General features: G+C 37.0%; 1 protein-coding gene across 7 annotated transcripts in view; it reads right to left on the bottom strand.

Moving 5' to 3' along the window:
- The window catches only part of PHKB (phosphorylase kinase regulatory subunit beta), a 236,778-nt gene that overhangs the window by 140,591 nt on the left and 71,661 nt on the right, over positions 1-24,526 (bottom strand). For all 7 annotated transcript variants that reach the window (XM_060398304.1, XM_042231578.1, XM_060398307.1 and 4 more), the window contains 2 exons: positions 22,064-22,179; positions 51-114 (listed from right to left, as the gene is read on the bottom strand). In XM_060398304.1, coding sequence (XP_060254287.1) covers positions 51-114; positions 22,064-22,179 — 180 coding nt within the window. The remainder of the gene's footprint in view (positions 1-50; positions 115-22,063; positions 22,180-24,526) is intronic.

The following is a 24,526-nucleotide window of genomic DNA, read 5'->3' as shown; positions in this document are numbered from 1 at the left end:
CATGCAAATCAAAACAATGAAGTTCGTTGTTGCTACTGCTGTTTTTTTACCTGGTTGCCAAAGAGGTTGAATCCATTAATTGCTTCGAGAGCTGCTTTTGCTAAGCCAACAGAGCTAGAAGAGAAAAAGAAATAGTTTATAACTCTGATGTATTTGTCTATAAAAGAATACCTGTTATCTGATGAATATTCACAAGCAAGTATTTTTATTAACACTTATAACAACTTCCCAAGAATAATGTCTAATAGACTTCAGTCTGACATTTCACTATGTTAATTTTTCTTCCTTATAGTTAGTGATCTCCAGGGAAAAATATTTCTAAGTTCACCATGATCTAGACAAATGGTCATACTGTTGATGGGAGCAGTCTTAATTCCAGTATCACTTACATTCACTAACTCAAGGGTAAAAAATGATTAAGTTTAGAAGAAAGTGTAGTATGATGATATTTGCATGGTAATACCAGGCTGGGCATCATCATTCAGATCAATGAATAGAGCTTTTGTCATGTCAATTCTGAGCCCCAGAAAAGATTTTGCATATCATACACTAGCCACAGAGTATAGTTTAATATACCCATTTGAATGCTCTTTGATTAAGGTCCAATGAAATGGCATTATTTTATGCTCACAGATCGAAGGATCATACCTCTGATTTTTTGCTATATTCTTCTCTTTGTAATAAAATGCATACTTCTTTGGACTCTCAGATATCTCATATAACAGTGTTGAAAAATGGGAAGACCCAAATTTCATTAAAAATATGAAACTGTCATCTTATAAATATCAACCTTTAAATATTTTAGATCTAATATCTAGTTTACTTATTGCAATTTTTTGTCTTTTTCTCAAAGCAACTGCATATTCCATTAATCATTTAAAATTAATGATCTGTCATCATTTCTCTAAAGCAGTGATTATTAAAGTGTGGTTCCCAGAGCAGCAGCATTACCTGGAAGCTTGCCAATTCTCACGGCTTTCTGGGAATGGGGTGTTAACAAGCCCTCCAGGTACTTGAATGCACTTTAAATCTGAGAACCACTATCCTAAGCTATTCATGTTATCACGATTTACATTTTCTATGGGCTGTTTACATGAAATGTTCTCAAGTAAGCATTAATTTTACTATAGAATAGTAACTTGTTGGGAAACGTTTTAAAATACACGAATGGGAAGGAATATAGCCAATGTTTTATAACGTTAAATGAAACAGAACCTTTAAAAATTGTGAATCGCTGTGTTGCATACCTAACAATTACATAATATTGTACACCAGCTATAATTCAATTTTTAAAAAGGATAATTAATGTATGGAGATAGTGATCAGGTAGAAGGTACAGTGACGAAAACAAAAAAATTATACTTCAATGGCCTACCTAATTGACACACTTAAGAAAATTTTGATACATTAACTCTCAGGGGCCTATTTAAGTATTAAAATAACTTGGAATTGATAAAGCAATGCAGTTTATAGCAATAAAGTGAAATCCAGAAACTGAAAGATGAGCTAAGAGAAAGAACAGATCTTTTTTGTTTTTATTACATAAGTTAAAAGTACAAAGGTAAGCGACTCAGACAACAGGGATTTTATCCACAGGTGATATAATCACAGATATAGAAAATCCTTCAGTTCAGTTCAGTCACTGAGTTGTGTCTGACTCTTGGTGACACCATGGACTGTAGCACACCAGGCTTCCCTGTCCATCACCAACTCATGGAGCTTACACAAACTCATGTCCATTGAGTCTGTGATGCCATTCAACGATTTCATCCTCTGTCATCCCCTTCTCCTCCCACCTTCAATTTTTCCCAGCATCAGGGTCTTTTCAAATGAGTCAGTTCTTCGCATCAGATGGCCAAAGTATTGGAGTTTCAACTTTAACATCAGTCCTTCCAATGAATATTCAGGACTGATTTCCTTTGGAATGGACTGGTTGGATCTCCTGGCAGTCCAAGGGACTCTCAAGAGTCTTCTCCAACACCATAGTACAGAAGCATCAATTCTCCAGTGCTCAGCTTTCTTTACAGTCCAACTCTCACATCCATACATGACTACTGGAAAAACCATAGCTTTGACTAGACAAACTTTTGTTGGCAAAGTAAAGACTTTGCTTTGTAATATGCTGTCTAGTTTGGTCATAACTTTTCTTCAAAGGAGCAAGCATCTTTTAATTTCATGGCTGCAGTCAAAATCTGCAGTGATTTGGGAGCCCCCCCAAATAAAGTCTCTCACTGTTTCCATTGTTTCCCCATCTATTTGCCATGAAGTGATGGGACTAGATGTCATGATCTTAGTTTCTTGAATGTTGAGTTTTAAGCCAACTTTTTAACTTTTCTTCTTCACTTTCTGCCGTAAGGGTGGTGTCATCTGCATATCTGAGGTTATTGAGATTTCTCCCAGCAATCTTGATTCCAGCTTGTGCTTCTTTCAGCCCAGCATTTCTCATGATGTACTCTGCATATAAGTTAAATAAGCAGGGTGACAATATACAGCCTCGACGTACTCCTTTCCCTATTTAGAACCAGTCTGTTGTTCCATGTCCAGTTCTAACTGTTGCTTCTTGATGTGCATACAGATTTCTCAGGAGGCAGGTCAGGTGGTCTGGTATTCCCTCTCTTGAAGAATTTTCCACAGTCCTTAAGAATCAACAAAAATATACTGTGTGGATGATACCACTCTAATCACAGAAAGCAAAGGAGGAACTAAAGAAACTCTTGATGAGGGTGAAGGAGGAGAGTGAAAAAGCCAGCTTAAAACTCAGTATTAAAAAAACTAAGTTCATGGCCTCCAGTCTCATCACTTCATGGCAAATGGAAGGGAGAAAGGTAGAAGAAGTGACAGATTTCCTCTTTTGGGCTCTAAAATCACTGTGTATGGTGACTGCAGCCATGAAATTAGAAGATAATTACTTTTTGGCAAGAAAGCTATGACAAAACTAGACAGTGTGTTAGAAGCAAAAAGGTCCATACAGTCAAGGCTATGGTCTTTCTAGTAGTCATGTACTGATATGAGAGCTGGACCAGAAAGAAGGTTGATGCCAAACAACTGAACCGTGGTGCTGGAGAAGACTCTTGAAAGTCCCCTGGACAGCAAGGAGATCAAACCACTTGGTCTTATATGAAATCAACAATGAATACTCATTAGAAGGACTGATACTGAAGCTCCAGTACTTTGGTCATCTGATGTGAACGGTCAGTTCATTGGAAAGACCCTGATGCTGGGAAAGGTTGAAGGCAGAAGGAAAAAACAGCAACAGAGGATGAGATGGTAGGATGGCATCACCGATTCAATGGACATGAAATTAGGCAAACTCCAGGAGACGGTGAGGGACAGGAAGTCTGGCATGTCGAAGTCCCTGGGGTCACAAAGACTCAGACATGACTTGGAGACTAAGCAACAATAAAGTCCCAGGAGACAAATTCACTATCAAAATTAATTTTATTTCTATATACTAGCCATAGACACTTGGAAATTTAATGTTAAAAATAAGTATCACTATAACATGAAATAACTTGAAATATTTTAGCATAAATTTAACAAAATATGTACAATACCTGAACACTGAAAAACATTTCTGAAAAATTAAAAAGAAATAAATAAAGAGATGTCCAACATTCATGAATTGGAAAATTGAAGATCATTAAAGTATCAGTTATCTTCAAAATGATCTACTGATTCAATGCAATCACAATCAAGTATCAACAGGCATTTTTTGGCAAAAACTGACTAGCTAATTCTAAAATAAATGTGAAAATGTCCTGGGACAGTAGAAAGGTTTTCTTTAAAGGAAAGCAAATCTGAAGGAATACTTCAGAGGTAGAAGAGCTCCACGATAATGCTGGTAAAAGAAGACATTTCAAAAGATAAGAAGAATCTGTGTAGGGCAGAATAGTTTTTCTTGGATTCAAATAAAGCAAGTTAGTCCTTAAAAAAACATGATGGACAACTTGATTTCACAACTTAGCATAAAGCAACAATTACCAGTGCAATATAGTACAGATCAGGGCAGACATGTAAATCAATAAGACAGTCTAGAAACAGACCCATATACATGATCAAACAGCCAGGTAAGTCAATGCAGAAAGAATAGCCTTTAATGGTGCTGGAATAGTGAAGTATCTATATGGGGAAAAAAATCTCAATCTTTGCTTCATACTACACAAAAGTAATTTGAAATAGATCATAGAGTTAAATATAAAAGCTAAAACTACATATCTTTTAGAACAAAACCTAGGAAAAAACTCTTCATAATCTTAAAGTGGAAAAATTTCTAAGATATAATGAATAACTAATCATACAAATTTTGATAAATTAGACTTCATCAGAATGAATATCCAATCTTCAAAACATGCTATTAATAAATGGCATGCCATTTATTACATGCCATAATAAACATGCCATTAATAAAATTAAAAGGCAAGTTGAACTCTGTAAAAAAAAATTTAAAAAAGAACCCATATCTCACAAAAGAATCTAGAATATATAAAAAACTGTTACAATTCAGTAAGAATACAAACAATCCCCTTCAAAAATGAGAAAAAGATTTTGACACTTCAAAATGCAGATATATGAAAGTAAATGGTACATGAAAAGATGTTTAATAAAACCAGTCAACAGAAAAATACAAATTAAAATTACCACATACTCATAAGAATAATTTAAAAAATACTAACAATATCAAGTATAGACAAAGATGCGGAGCAACTGAAGTTTCTGCCATTTGATGGCAGGTATGAATTTGTAGGAATGAAATGGTAGGAATGAAAAATGGTAAATTCCTTTCAAAAAACAGTTTGGCAGTTTCTTAAAATGTTAAAACACTTATTATACAACTCAGGAATTCTGCTCTTATCTATTTTCCAAGAGAAATAAAAATATATATTAACAGAAGAGCTGTATTGAAAGGTTCACAACAGCTTTATTTTAACAGCCCAAACTGTCAACAACCAAATGCTCATCAACAGAAAATGGATAAACCAAACTGTGGTTTATCTGTATAATGGGATACTATGTGACAATAAAAAGGAACAAAAAACTGAAAAAATTAAAATACATGAAAGGGAAGGTGGAGTAGACATAATTTTCCCTATTCCTTTAAGTACAATTAAAAACCCTGGACATATAATAAGAGACTTGCCTGTAGCTCAGACAATAAAGAATCTGCCTGCAATGTAGGAGATGCAAGTTTGATCCCTGGGTCGGGAAGATTCTCTAGAGAAGGGAATGGCAACCCACTCCAGTATTCTTGCCTGGAGAATCCCATGGACAAAGGAGTCTGGTGGGCTACAATCCATGGGGTTGCAAACAGTCACATACGACTGAACAACTACTACTACTACTACTACTAGATATAACATAAACAAATATAAAAAGGCTCACAAAGATAGAAGGCAGCCTGCCTAGGAACCTCAGGATCCAGGAACAGCAGTATAAGGAGTCTCCTGAGTTTCCCTTTGCCTTTTATTTATTTATTTATTTTTTTTGCTGCCTCATATATATACCGGACTTCCCTGGTGGCTCAGATGGTAAAGCATCTGCCTACAATGCGGAAGACCTGGGTTCAGTCCCTGGGTCGAGAAGATCTCCTGGAGAAGAAGTGGCAACCCACTCCAGTAGTCTTGCCTGGAAAATCCCACGGATGAAGGAACCTGGTGGGCTACACAGTTCATGGGGTCACAAAGAGTCGGACATGACTGAGCGACACTCATTCACTCACTCACTCATATATATACACCAGACTTAGAGCTGAATAAACCAACAACTAGGAAATATAGGTAGATACATACAAAAAAATACCCAACAAAAGCCAATGGACCAGGAAAAGAGCAACCTAGCAAAATGGAAGCTTTTAGAACATAACCAGTCAAAAAAATCATGACTCTATCCCCACCCACTCTTGTATACACTGAGTGGGAAATTTAGATGCCTGTGCTCCTGAGACTATAATGAGGAACTGTACCCAACATCCAACCACCTCAGTCATGGTGGTGTCAGAAAAACCCAAGGAAGAAATCAAGACTTGCATTCCCAATGGACGGTAAAAAGTCTCCATTCTCACACCTCAGTGTCAGCAGACATCACATGGAGAGCCTAGACTTTCATTCCTACCCAGGAGTAAATAGGTAAATTGCCCCTTCCTCTGGGGATGGCACCAGAGGAAGTTCAATGGGCAATTAAAACTCACATGAATGCCCAACTATAAAGAGGCCACACACTTTTCCTTGTCATGTAAGTGGAGGTCGCCTGGAAATTAGTACTCAGGTAATAATACTTCTACCTCCCAGACAGGGAGGTATTAATTGAAGCCTACTGGGGAGCTAGACATGACAACCAGATCCAGCAGTAATGTAGAATCTCTATCTTGGGTGTCAACAACACACAAAAACTGGCAGTAATGTGGTGATGTTATTACCCTCTTCCCTTGCCAGAGTGATGTCAAAAAAATACAACTAAAATAAAAAACAAAACCCACAGTCTTATAATTTCTTAAATGTTCATCAGTTCAGTTCAGCCACTCAGTCGTGTCTGATTCTTTGTGACCCCATGAATCACAGCACGCCAGGCCTCCCTGTCTATCACCAACTCCCGGAGTTTACCCAAACTCATGCCCATTGAGTCAGTGAAGCCATCCAACCATCTCATCCTCTGTTGTCCCCTTCTCCTCCTGCCCTCAGTCTTTCCCAGCATCAGGGTCTTTTCCAATGAGACAGTTCTTCGTATCAGGTGGCCAAAGCTTCAGCTGCAACATCAGTCCTTCCAGTGAATATCCAGGACTGATTTCCTTTAGGATGAACTGGTTGGATCTCCTTGAAGTCCAAGGGACTCTCAAGAGTCTTCTCCAACACCACAGTTCAAAAGCATCAATTCTTCAGCGCTCAGCTCTCTTCATGGTCCAACTCTCACATCCACACATGACTACTGGAAAAACCACGGCCTTGACTAGATGGACCTTTGTTGACAAAGTAATGTCTCTGCCTTTTAATATGCTGTCTCAGTTGGTCATAACTTTCCTTCCAAGGAGTAAGAGTCTTTTAATTTCATGACTGCACTCACCATCTGCTGTGATTTTGGAGCCCAAAAACATAAAAGTCAGCCACTGTTTCCACTGTTTCCCCATCTATTTGCCATGAAGTGATGGGACTAATTAAAAAAAAAAAAAAATCACTCATCATATGTAGAACCAGAACTACTCAAAATTAATAAAAACTATCTATCTATATCAATACATCCTTATACTGAGACAAGAGAGATGTGAAAATTAACAAAGACTTTAAAGCAGCTGTGATGAAAAGGCTTCAGTGAGCAATTATGAGTATGAGTAAAACAAATGAAAAGAAAAAGGCTCAGCTACGAATAGGAAATCTCAGCAAAGTCTTTAGAACTGAAAAATACCATAATCAAAACAAGAAGCTCAGTGAACAGGATGAAGGAGACAGAAGAAAGAATAGCTAACCTGAAAGATAAAACAATCGAAATTATCTAGTCTGAACAAAAGAGAGAAAATAGACTTAACAAAACAAATGAAGATAATCTCAGAGAGCTGTGGGACTTCAACAAAGGTTTAACATTCATATCACTGGACTTCCTGAATAAGAGAAAAAAACAGGGGGGACGGAGCTTTAGGAAAAAAAAAAAAGCATCTGAAACAATGGCAGAAAAATTCCCAGTTAGCAAAAAACAAAAAGCTAAGTGAAACTCAAAAAATAAATAAATAAAAATACCCTTTCAGGACACATCGTAACTTCTAAAAACTAAAGAAAAAGAAAAATCTTGACAATATCCAAAGAAAACATGTCTACAGGGGAAAACCAATTAAATAACAGTGAACTGCTTATAAAAAAAAAAAACACAAAGCTAAAAGAATGTGACATAAGAGTTTTTAAGCATTCAAAGAAAGAACTGTCAACCCAGAATCTTATACCAGTAAATATATTCTATATATTTATTTATTTAAGCAAGGCATTCCCAGATGAAGGAAAAGTAAGAGGTCTGTCATAAGCAGATTTACCCTAAAAATAAAGTAAGTTCTCAAAACAGATGAGATGATGGAAGTAAGTTCCCAAAACAGAAAGGAAATGCTAGATAGTTAGAAAATGGTAAACAACACTACTGGCAAATACAATAGGCTTTTCTCCTGTTGAGTTTTATAAATTATGTTTGATAGTTACAGCAAAAAGTTATAATACTATGGTTGTAAATGTATATGGAGGAAATATTTAATATAATTAGATTATAAATGGGGGAGGACAACAAAACACATATGAAGGTAAAGTTTCTATAATCCCTCTACCTGATAAAATGATGACACTAATACACTGAGTATATAAGTGTATATAATAATACCTAGAGCAGTCACTGAAAAGCCATAAAAAAAGATCATTCAAAACCACTATAGATAATCAAAATGGAATTCAAAAAAATGTTTCAGAACCAACAGGAAGGAAAAAGAAAACAGAGAAATGAAAAAAAAAGAGAATAAATACAAAAATAAAATGGCAAATGTAAACTGAAACATATCAATAATTACATTCAATGTAAAAGTCTAAATATGGCAATTAAAGATTGGCAGAGTTGATTTAAAAACATGACCCAACTGTATGCAAGAAACTCTTTTTGAATATAATAATATATACAGGTTGAAAGTAAAAGGATTTAAAAAAGAAGTATCATGTAACCATCAATCTCAAATGAAAGCATATTTTGAAGTCCCAACCCAAAGAGATAGCATTTGGAGATGGGGCCTTTGGAAGGTAATTAGGCTTAGATTAGCTCATGAACTAGGTCATGAATGTGGAGCCCCTATGAATGATGGAATTAGTATGCCTGAGTCATACACACAGCATGTGGGATCTTAGTTCCCTGACCAAGGATGGAACCATGCCCCCTGCAGTGAAAGCATGGAGTCTTAATCCCTGGACCCCCAGGGAAGTCCCAGGATTAGTATCTCTTTGAGAAGAGAGACCACAGAGCTTGCTTTGTCTCCCTCTCTGGCATGAAAGGACATGGCAAGAAGGTGACATTCTGTAAATCAGAAAAGGTGCTCACCAGAGAACAGAGATGTCTGGCAACCTGATCTTGGACACTTTAGACTCCAGAATATATGAATACCCATTGTTTAAGCTACCCAGTCTATAGTACTTTGTTTTAGCAGGACAAATCAATGACTACAATTCTATATAACAGGAGTATACATTTTTTTTTTTCAAGTGCTCACATCAACATCAAGAGATCCTATCTTGGCCATAAACAAAATCTCAAGCCTATAAAAAAAATGAAATCCTACTGTACTCCTTAATCACAATGGCATCAAACTAGAATCAATAATAGAACAACAACAGGTACATCTGCCAACACTTATAAAGAAAACAATATATACCTGTCTACATAATCCACATGAATGAAAGAATCATCTCAAGTGAAATAAAAAATACAGTGAATAGGATGAAAATGAAAATATAACATCAAAATTTGTATAGTGTAACTAAAGTAGTACTAAGGGAAGTTTACAGAACTAAATGTATATATTAGCAAAGAGAAAAGCCTCAAATCAATTATCTAATCCCAATGTAATTGAAGCTAGAAAAAGAGCAAAATAAACCTGAAGCAAACAGAAGGAAATAACAGATAACAGAAAACAATGACAATTGATACACCCACACCCCCCCCACACACACACACACAAAACAAAAAAATCAGTGAAACAAACAACTGATCTTTAAAGGGCTAAAGAAAATTGACAGAAGCCTGACAAAGATATAAGACACAAATGACCAATATTAGGCATAAAACAGGAGATAACACTATAGCCATTGTAGGTATCAAAAGGATAATGAGCAAATACTCTGAACAATTCAACATACATAGATTAAAAGGAATGAATCAATTCCTGGAAAAGCACAAACTAACACTACTCACTCAATATGAAATAATCTGAATGGCCCCGTTACTGTTTAGAAGTTGAATTCATAATTTTCAAATGGTCAAAAAAAAAAAAAAAAAAAAACCAACCCTCTCCATACCTATATGATTTCACTGAAGAAATCTACCAAACATTTAAAGAAAAATTGACACCAATTTTACACAATCTCTTCCAGAAAATAGATGGGAAAAAAAACACTTCAGAGATCATTTAATTGAAGCTACCATTACCCTGATACCAAAACAAAACAAAGACAATGCAAAAAAGAAATCTATAGGCCAATATCTTTCATGACTACAGATGTTAAAATCTTTTTAAAAATTAGAAAATAGAATTTAGCAATATGTGAAATGAATTATCTCCATGACTGACCAGGTGAGGTTTAGTCTAGGAACAAAAGGATAGTTTGATAATCAGACATTAATCAACATAATCTACCATATTAATAGCCTAAAGAAGGAAATTCACAGAATCATATTGGTGGTATCAGCAGAGGAATAGACACATAGAACCCAGAAATAGTCCAATATAAATATGTCCACTTTATTTTTAGCAAGAGCCCAAAGGCATTTCAATGGAGGAAAGACAGTCCTTTCAGCAAATGCAAATGACGCTGGAGCAAATGGACATTCATTGAAAAAAAACCCAAAAAAACAAAACCTTCAACATCATACCTTATACAAAATTAACTCAAAATAGATCATGAACTTAAATATAAGACACAACATTGTATAAATTTTATAAAACAAACCACCAGAGAAATACATCAAAATCAAGGTTACGCAGGGTTGTCAGAATTTACACCAAAAGCGGAATCCTTAAAAGAAAAAATTTATAAACTGAGTTTCATTAAAATCAAAAGCTTGCTCTAACCAAAACAACAACAGCAAAAAACCATGTTGCAGACTAGGAGAATATATTTGCAAAACACAGAATTAAAGGACTAGTATCAAGAATTATTTATGTACAAAGAATTCTCAAAAATCAACAATTAAAAACAATCCTATTAAAAATGAGCAAAAGACATGAAGAGACATTTCACTGAAGATGCAGATGATATATAGTCACATGAAAAGATCCAACACCATTATCCATTAGGAAATGCAAATTAAAACTACAATAAGCTACCAAACATCATGGAATGTGAAGTCAAGTGGGCCTTAGAAAGCATCACTATGAACAAAGCTCCTGGAGGTGATGGAATTCCAGTTGAGCTATTTCAAATCCTGAAAGATGATGCTGTGAAAGTGCTGCACTCAATATGCCAGCAAATTTGGAAAACTCAGCAGTGGCCATAGGACTGGAAAAGGTCAGTTTTCATTCCAATCCCAAAGAAAGGCAATGCCAAAGAATGCTCAAACTACCGCACAGTTGCACTCATCTCACATGCTAGTAAAGTAATGCTCAAAATTCTCCAAGCCACGCTTCAGCAATACATGAACCGTGAACTCCCTGATGTTCAAGTTGGTTTTAGAAAAGGCAGAGGAACCAGAGATCAAATTGCCAACATCTGCTGGATCATCGAAAAAGCAAGAGAGTTCCAGGAAAACATCTATTTCTGGTTTATTGACTATGCCAAAGCCTTTGACTGTGTGGATCACAAGAAACTGGAAAATTCTGAGAGATGGTAATACCAGACCACCTGACCTGCCTCTTGAGAAACCTGTATACAGGTCCAGAAGCAAAGGTTAGAACTGGACATGGAAGAACAGACTGGTTCCAAAGAGGAAAAGGAGTACATCAAGGCTGTATATTGTCACCCTGCTTATTTAACTTATATGCAGAGTACATCACGAGAAATGCTGGGCTGGAAGAAGCACAAGCTGGAATCAAGATTGCCGGGAGAAATATCAATCACCTCAGATATGCAGATGACACCACCCTTATGGCAGAAAGTGAAGAGGAGCTAAAAAGCCTCTTGATGAAAGTGAAATAGGAGAGTGAAAAAGTTGGCTTCAAGCTCAACATTCAGAAAACGAAGATCATGGCATCTGGTCCCATCACTTCATGGGAAATAGATGGGGAAACAGTGGAAACAGTGGCAGACTTTATTTTTGGGGGCTCCAAAATCACTGCAGATGGTGACTGCAGCCATGAAATTAAAAGATGCTTACTGCTTGGAAGGAAAGTTATGGCCAACTGAGACAGCATATTGAAAAGCAGAGACATTACTTTGCCAACAAAGGTCCATCTAGTCAAGGCTATGGTTTTTCCAGTGGTCATGCATGGATGTGAGAGTTGGACTGTGAAGAAAGCTGAGCGCTGAAGAATTGATGCGTTTGAACTGTGGTGTTGGAGAAGACTCTTGAGAGTCCCTTGGACTGCAAGGAGATCCAACCAGTCCATTCTAAAGGAGATCAGTCCTGGGTGTTCTTTGGAAGGACTGATGCTAAAGCTGAAACTCTAGTACTTTGGCCGCCTCATGCGAAGAGTTGAAAAAAACTCTGATGCTGGGAGGGATTGGGGGCAGGAGGAGAAAGGGACAACAAATGATGAGATGGCTGGATGGCATCACCGACTCAATGGATGAGTTTGAGTGAATTCTGGGAGTTGGTGATGGATAGGGAGGCCTGGCGTGCTGCAATTCATGAGGTTCCAAAGAGTCGGACATGACTGAGTGACTGAACTGAAGCTACCACTACAAACAAGTCAGAGTAAATAAAGTAAAAACTAGTGATAACACCAAATGCTGGCAAAGATTCAGAGAAATGACATCATACACTGCTAGCAGGAATGTAAAGCAATACGGGACTCTCAAAAATATTCTTGCAGTTTCTTAACTGAACTAACTACTGGACATTCATCCCCCATAATTATTTACAACTGTTTTCTTCTAAGAGTTTTATAATTTTAGTTCTTACTTTTAGGTCATTGATCCTTTTCCAGTTAATTTTTGTATTATATACTGCACAAAGTAGGGACCCAAATTCATTCTTTTGTATCCAGTTGTCCCAGCACCATTTGGTAAAAAGACTATATCCTTATCTATCAATTATCCTTGCAACTTTGTCAAATCAACTGACCATACATTTATGGGTTTCTTTCTAGATCAGCAATTCTACTGCACTAATATCTGTATCTCTTGTTATACTTGTACCACACTATTTAATTATTGCAGCAGATTACTGTAAGCTCATTGTAGTAAACTCATTACTGTAGTAAATTTTGAAGTTGCAAAGTGTGAATCCTCCAACTTTGTTCTTTATCAAGGGTTGTTTTGGCTATTCTGAGTCCCTTGCATTTCCATGCACATTTTAGGATTAGTTTGCCAATTTCTAAGAAAAAAAAGAAAAAAAAAAAAGGACAGATTTTTGAGATGGAATACACTGAACACTCCTAGAGTAGGAAATGCAACCCATTTCAATATTCTTGCCTGGAAAATTCCACAGACAGAGGAGCCTGGTGGTATAGCGCTATAGTCCATGGGATAGCAAAGAGTCAGATGTGACTGAGCACACACTGAACACAGGATATCTTTCCATTCTTGTATATCTTAAGTTTTTTCAACAATATTTTATTGTTTTTGATGTACAAGTCTTGTATTTCTTTTGTAATCCCCTCTACTTTAAAAGTGAGGAAACTTAAGTTCTGAAAGATTGAATGTAAGTGACTTTCAAATGCATCCTTACTTTCTCTTTGGTGAAAACTCTTTTCCTTACTATAATATATGCAGACCATGTTACCCTGGTTCTCAAGAACAACTAAGCCAATAATCTGGTATTGCTTCCCAGGTGACCCTAGTGATGAAGAACTCACCTGCCAATGGAGGAGATCTAAGAGATGTGGGTTTGATCCCTGGGTCTGGAATATCCCTGGGAGGAGAGCATGGCAACCCATTCCAGCATTTTTTGCCTAAAGAAACCCATGGACAGAGAAGCCTGGAGGGCTACAGCCCAAAGGGTCACAAAGAGTCAGACAAGACTGGAGCAACTTAGCATGCACACACTACTGACTCAAATCTGCAGTCCAGCATTTCACTTTCAGTGAAGAAGTACCTCACACTTCCACAGGTTAAACAAATTTCAAAATAATCCACGTGGTACTCGCCAGTATTCTTTAGAGAAGGGGCATGGTCTCTTTTCATAGCCAAAGTCACTTTAGAGAAATGACGAGGCCTACAACCTGGAGGAACAAAGTCCAAATGAAGAGTATGTGCTAGTTTAAAATATGTCTGCCAAATCTCTGCCTTTTATCAAAAGGTGGAGTCTAATTCCCCTCACTTATCTTACTGAATCTAACAGATGGGATGTAGTGAAAGTTATGTTGCATGATTTCCGAGGCTAGGTCATAAAAAGATATAGCTTCCACTTGGCCTGTGGGTTTTGGGACACTGAACCTTGGAACCTAGCTACCACAATGTGCAGAATCTATATGGGAAAACTTCATATAGGTCTTCCTGCTGAAGTCCCAGTCAACACTCTGATACCCACGTGAGGAAGTCTTCAAAGTTGACTCTAGCCCCAGCCACAACTGATGGTAAACATGAGACCCTAAGTATGAACCACTCTAGTTAGCCTAGTCAGTCCTCTGAACCATGAGAGTTAACAATAGTAAAAGATTGCTGTTTTGCTGTTTTATGCTTCTAAGTTTGGGATGCTTTACGTGAAACAGTGGGTAGCAAGAAAAGAACCTAAGGCAGGTTTCTAACTGCACATGCACCCAGCACAATCATACCTAGCCTTGAATAGTCCAAATGGAAACCAAACAGCACCTGCATAAGAATTCTAAATTCTTAGAACCTAAGGGTTAGAAGAGCCATAGGAATCATATACTCTGACAATGCCTGCAAAAACATTCGCTGCCAATTGCTTTTATTACTTAAGGATGTGTTCTCAATGCCCACGGAGTTCTCCGTTAGACCCCAGTGCACAAAGTTCTAAGTTTAAAAATGGTGCAGAAAGACAGCTAAGGGATGAATTTGCAAACTGTCCTCTAAATAAAGCACTACAAAAGAAAGAAACATTCTATCTGGATTATAGTAAAGGTCGAGTTCTTACCATTTCAATTTTCTTTACCAATGCAATTGGTTGAATAATTGGACTTAACTGAAACTCACAAATATGTTAATTTATTATTGACTGGTTATTTAAATCTTTGGCAACAGCAAGATATTTACGTGACTATTACCAACAGAGCATTCATCACTTTGGTTCTTTAAAGGTGTTACCTTACATTTACTTACAGGAACTAAAATAAAGTGTTTACCTGGGAGACAGTTTTTAATAAAGTGATTTATTGCATAAACGAAAGCTTCTCTAGAAAAGATAATGGGTTTGGACTAGGTGATTTAAAACCCAGCATGGAATCCAAAAAATTAACTGGCAAGCATGGAAATTAAATTCACAATCTCATATTCATTAACATTATGCTTTAACTCCCTGAGGTGCCCAATCATACTTCCTAAAAAAAAGACCTTACAGTACTACGGTTTTAATGGATGTTCATGAATTGTTCAGTACAGGAAAAATACATAAAATGAAGCAGAATGGATGGATAACTGCCTGTATTATAGCTCAATGACTAGAACATCAGAAATGACTTAAGAAGAATAAGTCGTTACTTTAAATAACAAGTACTATATGAAATAAAATGGTCACTAAAAGTATCTTAAACTGAGCAAAGTGGTGCTATGATGGTTACTTATTTTAGTGATAGCCTTCTTGATTGGAAAAGCCTAGAGAATAGAACATAAAATTGTATTCCCCCCAACAAAACCCCAATAATCTTTCCTTATGGATATATATCTGTTATGGGCTTCCCTGATAGCTCAGTTGGTAAAGAATCCACTTGCAATGCAGGAGACTCCAGTTTGATTTCTGGGTTGGGAAAGATTCTCTGGAGAAAGGATAGGCTACCCACTACAGTATTCCTGGGCTTCCCTTGTGGCTCAGCTGGTAAAGAATCAGCCTGCAAAGTGGGAGATCCGGGTTTGAACCCTGGGTTGGGAAGATCCCCTGGAGAAAGGAATGGCTATCTACTCTAGTATTCCGACCTGGAGAATTCTATGGACTGTATAGTCCATGGGTTGCTAGGAGTCAGACATGACTGAGCAACTCTCACTTTCACGTATGTATAATAATCTTTCCATTTGGGCATTGTTGTTGTGGTTCAGCTGCTGAATCGTGGTTTAGCTGCTAAGTCATGTCTGACTTTGCAACCTCATGGACTACAGTACACCAGGTTTTCCCTGTTCTTCAGTATTTCCCAGAGTTTGCTCAAATCATGTCCATTGAGTCGGTGATCCCATCCAACCATCTCATCCTCTGTCATTCCCTTCTCCTCCTGCCCTCAATCTTTCCCAGCATCAGGGTCTTTACCAACAAGCTGGCTATTCACATCAGGTGGCCAAAGAACTAGAGCTTCAGCTTCAGCATCAGTCCTTCCAGTGAATGTTCACGGTTGATTATATATACATTATTATATACATTACTAAGTTATTACAACTTTCCTTTCTACTTTCCAATAGCCAAAAAATTTAAAGTTAGGTTTGAGATTCCATTCATATTTTATAGAGGACTCATCTCTTCTCCACCTGTAATGCAGGAGACCCCCTGGAGAAGGGATAAGCTACCCACGCTAGTGTACATGGGCTTCCTTGGTGGCTCAGACAGTAAAGAATTGGCCTGCAATGAGGGAGACCCGGGTTTGATCAATGGCTTAGGAAGATCCCCTGGAGGAGGGCATAGCAACCAACTCCAGTATTCTTGCCTGGAGAATCCCATGGACAGAGGAGCCTGGAGGGCTACAGTCCACATGGTCGCAAAGAGTCAGACGTGACTGAGTGACTAAGCGCAGCTCATTCTCTTCTCCAAAACAGTTTTGGCTTAAAGTGTTTAAAGGTAGCCCCAAGGAGTAAAAACACCCTTACTTAAATGAGGAAGGGAAAATTTTTAAATTAAAATACTGAATTTAATGTAGAACAGCTAAAAAGACCACCTGGATATGTAACTCTGGGGATTAAGAATTAGTGTTATACTTTCTGCCTATGGATGCCACTGAGCAAGCATCGTTGAAGTCTTCCCCCTCCACTGCCACCATGTCTAACTCAAAGTCTCCCAAAGAGCCTGAACAGCTGCGGAAGCTCTTCATCAGAGGACTGAGCTTTGAAACAAATGATGAGAGTCTAAGGAGCCATTCTGAGCAATGGGGAACACTCACAGACTGTGCGGTAATAAGGAATCCAAACACCAAGTGCTCTAGAGGCTGCGGGTTTGTCACACAGGCCTCTGTAGAGGAGGTGGACAAAGCCATGAATACAAGGCCACACAAGGCGGATGGAAGAGTTGTAGAACCTAAGAGCCCGTCTCAAGAGAAGATTCTCAAAGAGGTGGTGTGCACTTAACCGTGAAAAAGATTTTTGTTGGTGGCATTAAAGACACTGAAGAACACCACCTGAGAAATTATTGACAATAGTAGGGGAAAACTGAAGTGACTGAAATCATGACTGACCGAGGCAGTGGCAGAAAGAGAGGCTTTGCTTTTGTAACCTTTGATGACCATGATTCCATAGACAACACTGTCATTCAGAAATACCACACTGTGAATGGCCACAACTGTGAAGTAAGAAAAGCCCTATCAAGGCTTGCCTAAGCAAGAGATGGCTAGTGCTTCATCCAACCAAAGAGGTCAAAGTGGTTTGGAAACTTTGATGGCAGCCATGGTGGTGGTGGATATTGGTGGCAGTGGGGATGGCTATAACAGATTTGGTAATGATGGAAGCAATTCTGGAGGTGGCAGATGCTACAATGATTTTGGCAATTATAATAATCAATCTTCAAATTTTGGACGCATGAAAGGAGGAAACTTTGGAGGCAGAAGTTCTGGCTCCTACGGTGGTGGAGGCCAATACTTTGCCAAACCAGGAAACCAAGTGGCTATGGTGGTTTCAGTAGCAGCAGTACCTGAGACAGTCGGAGAAGATTTTAATTATTGCCAGGAAACAGAGTTTAGCAGGAGAGGAGAGCCAGAGAAGTGATAGGTTACAACAGATTTGTGAACTCAGCCAAGCACAGTGGTGGCAGGGCCTAGCTGCTACAAAGAAGACATGTTTTAGACAATACTTGTGTATATGAGCAAAAACCTTGAGGACTGTATTTGCGATTAACTGTGTAACAGGTTATTTTAGTTTCTGTTTTATGGAAAGTGTAAAGTATTCTAATAAAGATTTTTAATGTAGGTTGTTTTTTTTTTTTGCAGTCATGCTGTTGATTGCTAAATGTAATAGTCTAATCATGATGCTGATACATGCTTTTTTAAAAAATGTGCTATGTAAAGTTAATCTACTCTGAAGCCATTTTGGTAAACTATCCCAACAGTGTAAAGTTAGAATTCTTTCAGGGTGATGCCAGGTTCCACTCAAAATTTATTTACAACCTGCTTTGGTGGAGAAGCTTTTGTCTTCGAACCTTGTTGTAGTTGAACTGACAGTTACTGTGTTGTGACCTAGAGTTCGCCGTTAAAAGAGTCACCCATGCAAAGTCATGGAGTTTTTTTGGTTATTAATGACTGTTGGCACATCCTATGCAATATATCAAAATTGAATTATGATACCAAATAAAGTTATAGATGAGAATGAAGCTCATGTATCATCCATTATCAGGTATAATCAATAAAAGATTTAATATCTTTAAAAAAAGAATTTGTGTTATAATTAAATAGGTAACTAATACATGAAAGAAAATGCAATTAAATCAAATAATATTAATATAAGATTTTGAAATGTAAGGAAATTTATTATAAGACTTAGAGAATAAACAGAAGAAAAAAGGAGAATTATTTGTAATAGTTCTAGACACCCTAGGAGAAACTGAAGGAGTATGTTGTTCAAGGAAAAGTCAGATCAACAGAAAAGTCAGGAGAGCAGGGAATGGTTGCTCAGGAAACATTCAGTTACATTGAGCTTAGAGCAATGGATTCTTTTACCAAATCCTGAAAAGGATGAGGATGCTGCAAGAATGAGTTAAAATGGTTAAATGTAATGAGATCACTTTTTAGAAAAAAGTTCTGAGGCTTATCTAAGAAATGCTAAATAATTCAAGAATTTGGATTAAAACAGATACAGGCAAACCTGGGGCTGAAAAGGGCAGATTAGGAAGGGAATGACAAAGGCATTAGGCTAAATCGAGCTTTACTGATTGCCAAGCAAAGATATCCTTGAAACTTGGCAAAATGTCACCAAAATGGTACACCTTGCTGTTCTTTCAAACTTGAGGAAAACTTTTTAAGACATTAAATTACAACATGATACAGCAGAAATGACTTTGGATTTTCAAGCCAACCACCTGGAATTCAGTTCTGGCTCCATTATCTTTTGATTTGTATCACTTAAGGAATGGAGGGGAAAAAAATCACAAAGTCTTCTAAACTTTAGTTTCCTCCTGTAAAAAGGCAGGAATGCTTCCTGCCTGGACTAAATGAAACTTACCCTGTAACTGTACTGCCAGGGTTTAAAATTACTAGAGAACCATTGAGCATGGATGCTGAAGGGGAAGCCTCTATCCTTAGAATACTATGTGTATGGGTTTTAGGGACCTACGGGCAGTAATCATTTTTGACCAACATGCAGTTTAGAAGGGACGTGCACTGTGTGTGGCAAAGGAGGAAAGGGATATTTACCAAGTCAGTGAGCACAAGACCCTAGTGATCATCAAAGCAACAGACTGTGCTCCGAGCCCTGCTAAGGAGAACTGCACAGCACATAGACAGAGATTGGCAAAGAAAGTTAGAAGGCAAAGGGCAATATGAGTACTTTTAGCAAGAATTACTATATACTATTTCAGGCTTTTCAAAATTATGAGAATAACTTAAGAATACAAGGATATCACATTAAGCAGTCCTTGGATCAGACCCAACTAGGCACTAGGATCAGATAATTAACTAGGATCAGATAATTCTGGGAGGTCTTACAGCAACAGATTAAGAATTGGGATTTCATCCCTAACCAGTAGCTGCTCTACATTTGATTTCCAGGCATAAGCACGGAAAGATACTGGCTTCCCACCACCACTGCCAACACTACATCCATGAGAGCCACAGGGCTCAGGTCTCCTGCAGTTTCAAACTAGACACTGTGTCAGCAGAGGCGACAGATCTGAAACAGGCCTGTGAGTGTCTGAGCTAAGAAGCATTGTGGATAAAGAAATTTAAGTTATTTACAGCATTATACCATGGAAAATTAGAAGATGAATGTTAAATATATAAAATGCACCATCCAAAGCTAAATAGCAAACTTCATTTCCCATCCGTTTGAATAAAATTGGCCTGCTACAATCAAGGTTAGTTTTGCATGCAAAAGGTAGCAAAGAATATCATTTAATGATTTTCCAAGACTTGAAGTAAAATCCTTAATGATTCAATTTAAAGCTGGCACCTCAGTTACAGGAGAACAAGTTGGAGTCTCTTTTTTCACTGCTGTCGTTTAGTTAGTCCTGTCTGACTCTTTTGTGATCCCATGGACAGTAGCCTGCCAAGGGACCTGCCAACACCCTCACTTTCTAAGATGAATGGTAACTTTTACCCAAGAGTCTTTCTGAGTTAAACAACTTTTATAAACAGAAAAAATCCTACTCTAAATATTTTATACCAAAAATGTCAGTGGGACCACACTGGCATATATTAAATAGTTATTAACAAGCAGAAAGGGACCTGATAAATAACTACTGAAAAGGTAAATTTTTAAAAAATCACGTTTTCCAATCATAAACTTTGTCTTGAATTTGACTGCTAATTTGAAATGCTGAGAACTTACAGCTGAAATATAATATTTTCTTGCTATATTTAGTATTTGCCTGAATTTAATGTCTGAATTATTTCTCTCCTTTATTGTCTTCCTTACACATTGTTACTATTCTACTCTGTATAAACATGCCTCATATGAATCATAAAACTTATATAAATAAAGTTGGTATGTGAGTTGACCAGAGTTAAATGAAAAATCCTTTTTATTTCAATCTTTGTTATTAAAATATTCTTTTTATTTTTTTTTTAAAACTTTTTTTTTTTAAAATTTTAAAATCTTTAATTCTTACATGCATTCCAAAACATGAACCCCCTCCCACCTCCCATAACAACTTTCTGGTCATCCCCATGCACCAGCCCCAAGCATGCTGCATCCTGCGTCAGACATAGACTGGCGATTCAATTCACATGATAGTATACATGTTAGAATGTCATTCTCCCAAATCATCCCCATCTGAGTATATATGTGTTAGTATACTGTATTGGTGTTTTCATCCATCTCATCAGAACTGATTCAAACGAATTCTTTTTAACGGCTGAGTAATACTCCAAATGTGTGAGTGTACTTTCATTTCAATGTTTACTTATGCATTGTTCAAATGCTTTATAAATATCAACTCAATCATTACAACTTCATAAAGTAGAAAGCATTATCATCTTCATTTTACAAATGAGGAAAACTGAGGCAGAGACATTATATGGCAAGTAATCTGGAGCAGATTTTAGTTTCCTGAATATCTTATATCAACTTAATCTTTTTGTGTGTGATTAGTCCTTCTATTCAAAAAAGTATTGAGCTGCAGATTCCTCTTAACCACTGTTTCCTAAACTGTTTCACTTACTTCATTTAAGTCTCGATGATCTAAACTGACCTATAGATGATAACCTTTAGATTATTAAACTTTTAGTGTGAAATGGATAGGACTAACTGAGCTACACTTTTTAGTTAAATAAAACATAAAGGGTGTGAGTATCTCTTGTTGGGATAAAAATCAGCTCTATAACGCAAAAAGGAATTTTAGATGCGATGCATTTACAACTGCTGTTTGGCAATTTTAATGTACTTGACCTTTCAAACAGTGTAATTTAAAAGAGGAAAAAGAAAATGACTTGGTTGAACAGAAAGGTCAAGTCTTAGACTGAATACTGATATGCATGTCCTGACACGTTGTGAAGCTGGCAAAGACACTCATATGCTCTTTTCCTGCATCTGTTAATGGGTACTGAGAGGAGACTCTTCCTTTAATTTTAAGTGAATTTCACTTGAATTATATTAATATATAGAAGAAAAGGGAGACGAAAACTACACAGAAACCAGAGTTCCAACCTAGTTCTTTGATCTTTATTCACATTCCACACATTCAAATTAAAAATAGAAAGCAAAACACCCAGAAGTCAGCAAATTACCTTGAATGTAGCTCTGTGCTGCCGTTATTATATTTGCTTCCTCTTTCCCAGACACCGAAGTCAGGCACCCGGTAAACTCTTTCTACACAAAATACAAGGTTCTGAATAAAAGAGACCTAAAAGAAAAAAAATGAAACATAAGGACACGTGAAATAACAGGACCTTTAGATACTGATATTTAGATAATAATACCTGGAATCTAAAATGCCAGATGCTAAATAAGTCTAAAACTTTGGAGATAAAAAGGTATTTCTCAGCTCTAAAATGAGTCAATCTCATGTTAGATCACCCTAGAGTCTTGAGTCTATTACTCCTAGAATCTAATCTTTCTCCTGCCTTTCCTATATAGCTATAAATAACGCATTTTCACACACTCAAAAGCTTACAGTTCAAGATGGGCTCAACTAATAAGCTGGGAGTCACAGCTTTTATGTAAAGATTTCAGACATCTGATTAAATTTGTATTTTCAATAGTAACTATGGAAAGCAAAGATTATAATCAGTTCTTATTTATGTTAATAAAAGCACTATCTTATGTGGGCTACTAGTCCTAATTGCAGGGTTTTTAATTTAGTCATCATGTTTGATTCAATAATATGTGCACCTGCCTGCCTTTTATCTCATTATCACTCTTAAGTGGCAATACATATTCCTCCACCTCCACCCTACACACCTAATAAATAACATGTATGTACTTTTAAGAATGACACAATAATAACACTGAAAACCAAGGTAAGGTTCCATCAGCAGACTAGAAACTTGATAAATTACAGGAAGAGAGAAAGCAGTAGGAAAGAACTGATTGAGAAATCAGAGCAGAGGAAAGAAAACACAGCCTCTTAAAATGATTCTCCCCTGTCTCTAAGTCTCTAAGCCCAGAGTCAACAAATACATTGATCAAGAGTAGATTAGGAAGCAGTCTAACCTAGATTCTCTCACAAGTGATGAATGGCTGAGGCAGCTGAATCCATGACCTTTTCATTCTCAGTCCCAACACAGAGGTATCTGCCCTCAGAGCCTAGGACGTATCACACGTTTCAGTGAAGGAGAAAGTAACGAGGGTGTTGGAGCCTCACAGAAACAGAACAGAGCCATCTAGGTTTCAAAAAACACACATCTATCCCGTCACTTCTCTATCAAAGAACAGAGCATTACACGCCTACAGTAAACTTTTTCTTACTTCAAATATTGGAGAGGGTCTTCCCAGCTTTCCCAGTTTCTTGTTACCTTACCTATTCCCTGAGGAAATTCTGCCTGTATAAAAAACCTGGTGTACTTTTATAAAACTGGGTGTCTTCAGTTTTTCCCTGGTCTTCAGAGTTATTTAGATTCTATACTTATAGGAAATACTTTATACTTGTCAGGTCCCCAGGTTAAAAGCTTTGAAACCATCTAAATTCTCCTTTCTCTGATGACAAATTTCTCAAGTATATAGTCCATATACCTGCTTCTTCCCCATCTTAGGAGGATGTCAGGACCAATCCTGGAGAGACCCACAAGCAAAAACAGGTAATCATGGTTTCCTAGAGCAGACTCAAGAGCAGAAACCGCTTAGGAATTAGTGCTGGGAAATTAAAACCTGAACTGTAATTGATGAATTGCTAGAAGCTCACTTAAAAACTTGTGAAAGTTAAAAAATGCCCAAGGGATCCAGTTTTAAGGGGGTCCCCACAATACTGTGAGGTTTACCTCCAAGAGCTCAATCAAGTTCCCATAGAAAATATCCTAGAAAAATCCCCTCTGGTTTCCAGCAAGGAGAGAGGATAAGGAACAATTCTGAAATACACCAAAACATTCTGTTTTTCTTAAGACAGTCTCTGCTCAGGAGAAACCTGTTAACCAAAGCCAGACCTGCTGGGCTATGAACACTCCTGGGGTTATTACATAAATAAGGTACCCTATAACCTTTTCAAAACACACAAAAATTAGTATCTAAAACTTACTCGGTCTTAAACCTTTCTTCAGATAAGGAATTACGGACCAGCATAACTTTCATGAACTCAGAAATAAATATTTCTTATACTTCACACACATGTAATACTGTGCTTTAGTAAAGACTAGACACTTAGAGGAAATAAGCAATGGCTAGAACATGAAAATAAAGATCACAACCATTTCCAAGTCAGGGTATTTTATGTACTAATTTCAATTCTGACTCTAGTTTATGTACCCAATGTTGTTAGCCCTTTGCTCTGTCTTCACATCAATTTCTAATGTGCTACCTTGCTTTGAAGGCATATATCTTTTGGATACTTTTGAAAAAAAAAAAAAACTGTACAGAAAGATTTCTAATCTGAAACAGAATCAAATGTTTTCTGTGGTATTTTCTAAATATTTTTAGCTTATGTATAAAATAATAAATCAAATATCTGAAATAGTTTCAAAACAGATCTAAATGTCACTGAAACAATTACATTTGGGAGATAGTGAACTGATGTAATGATGTGCTAATAGAAAATTCTT

Source organism: Ovis aries, chromosome 14 (assembly GCF_016772045.2).
Source record: "Ovis aries strain OAR_USU_Benz2616 breed Rambouillet chromosome 14, ARS-UI_Ramb_v3.0, whole genome shotgun sequence".
In the NCBI taxonomy this organism is placed as follows: Eukaryota; Metazoa; Chordata; class Mammalia; order Artiodactyla; family Bovidae; genus Ovis; species Ovis aries.
This window is presented reverse-complemented; position numbering and strand designations above follow the sequence as displayed.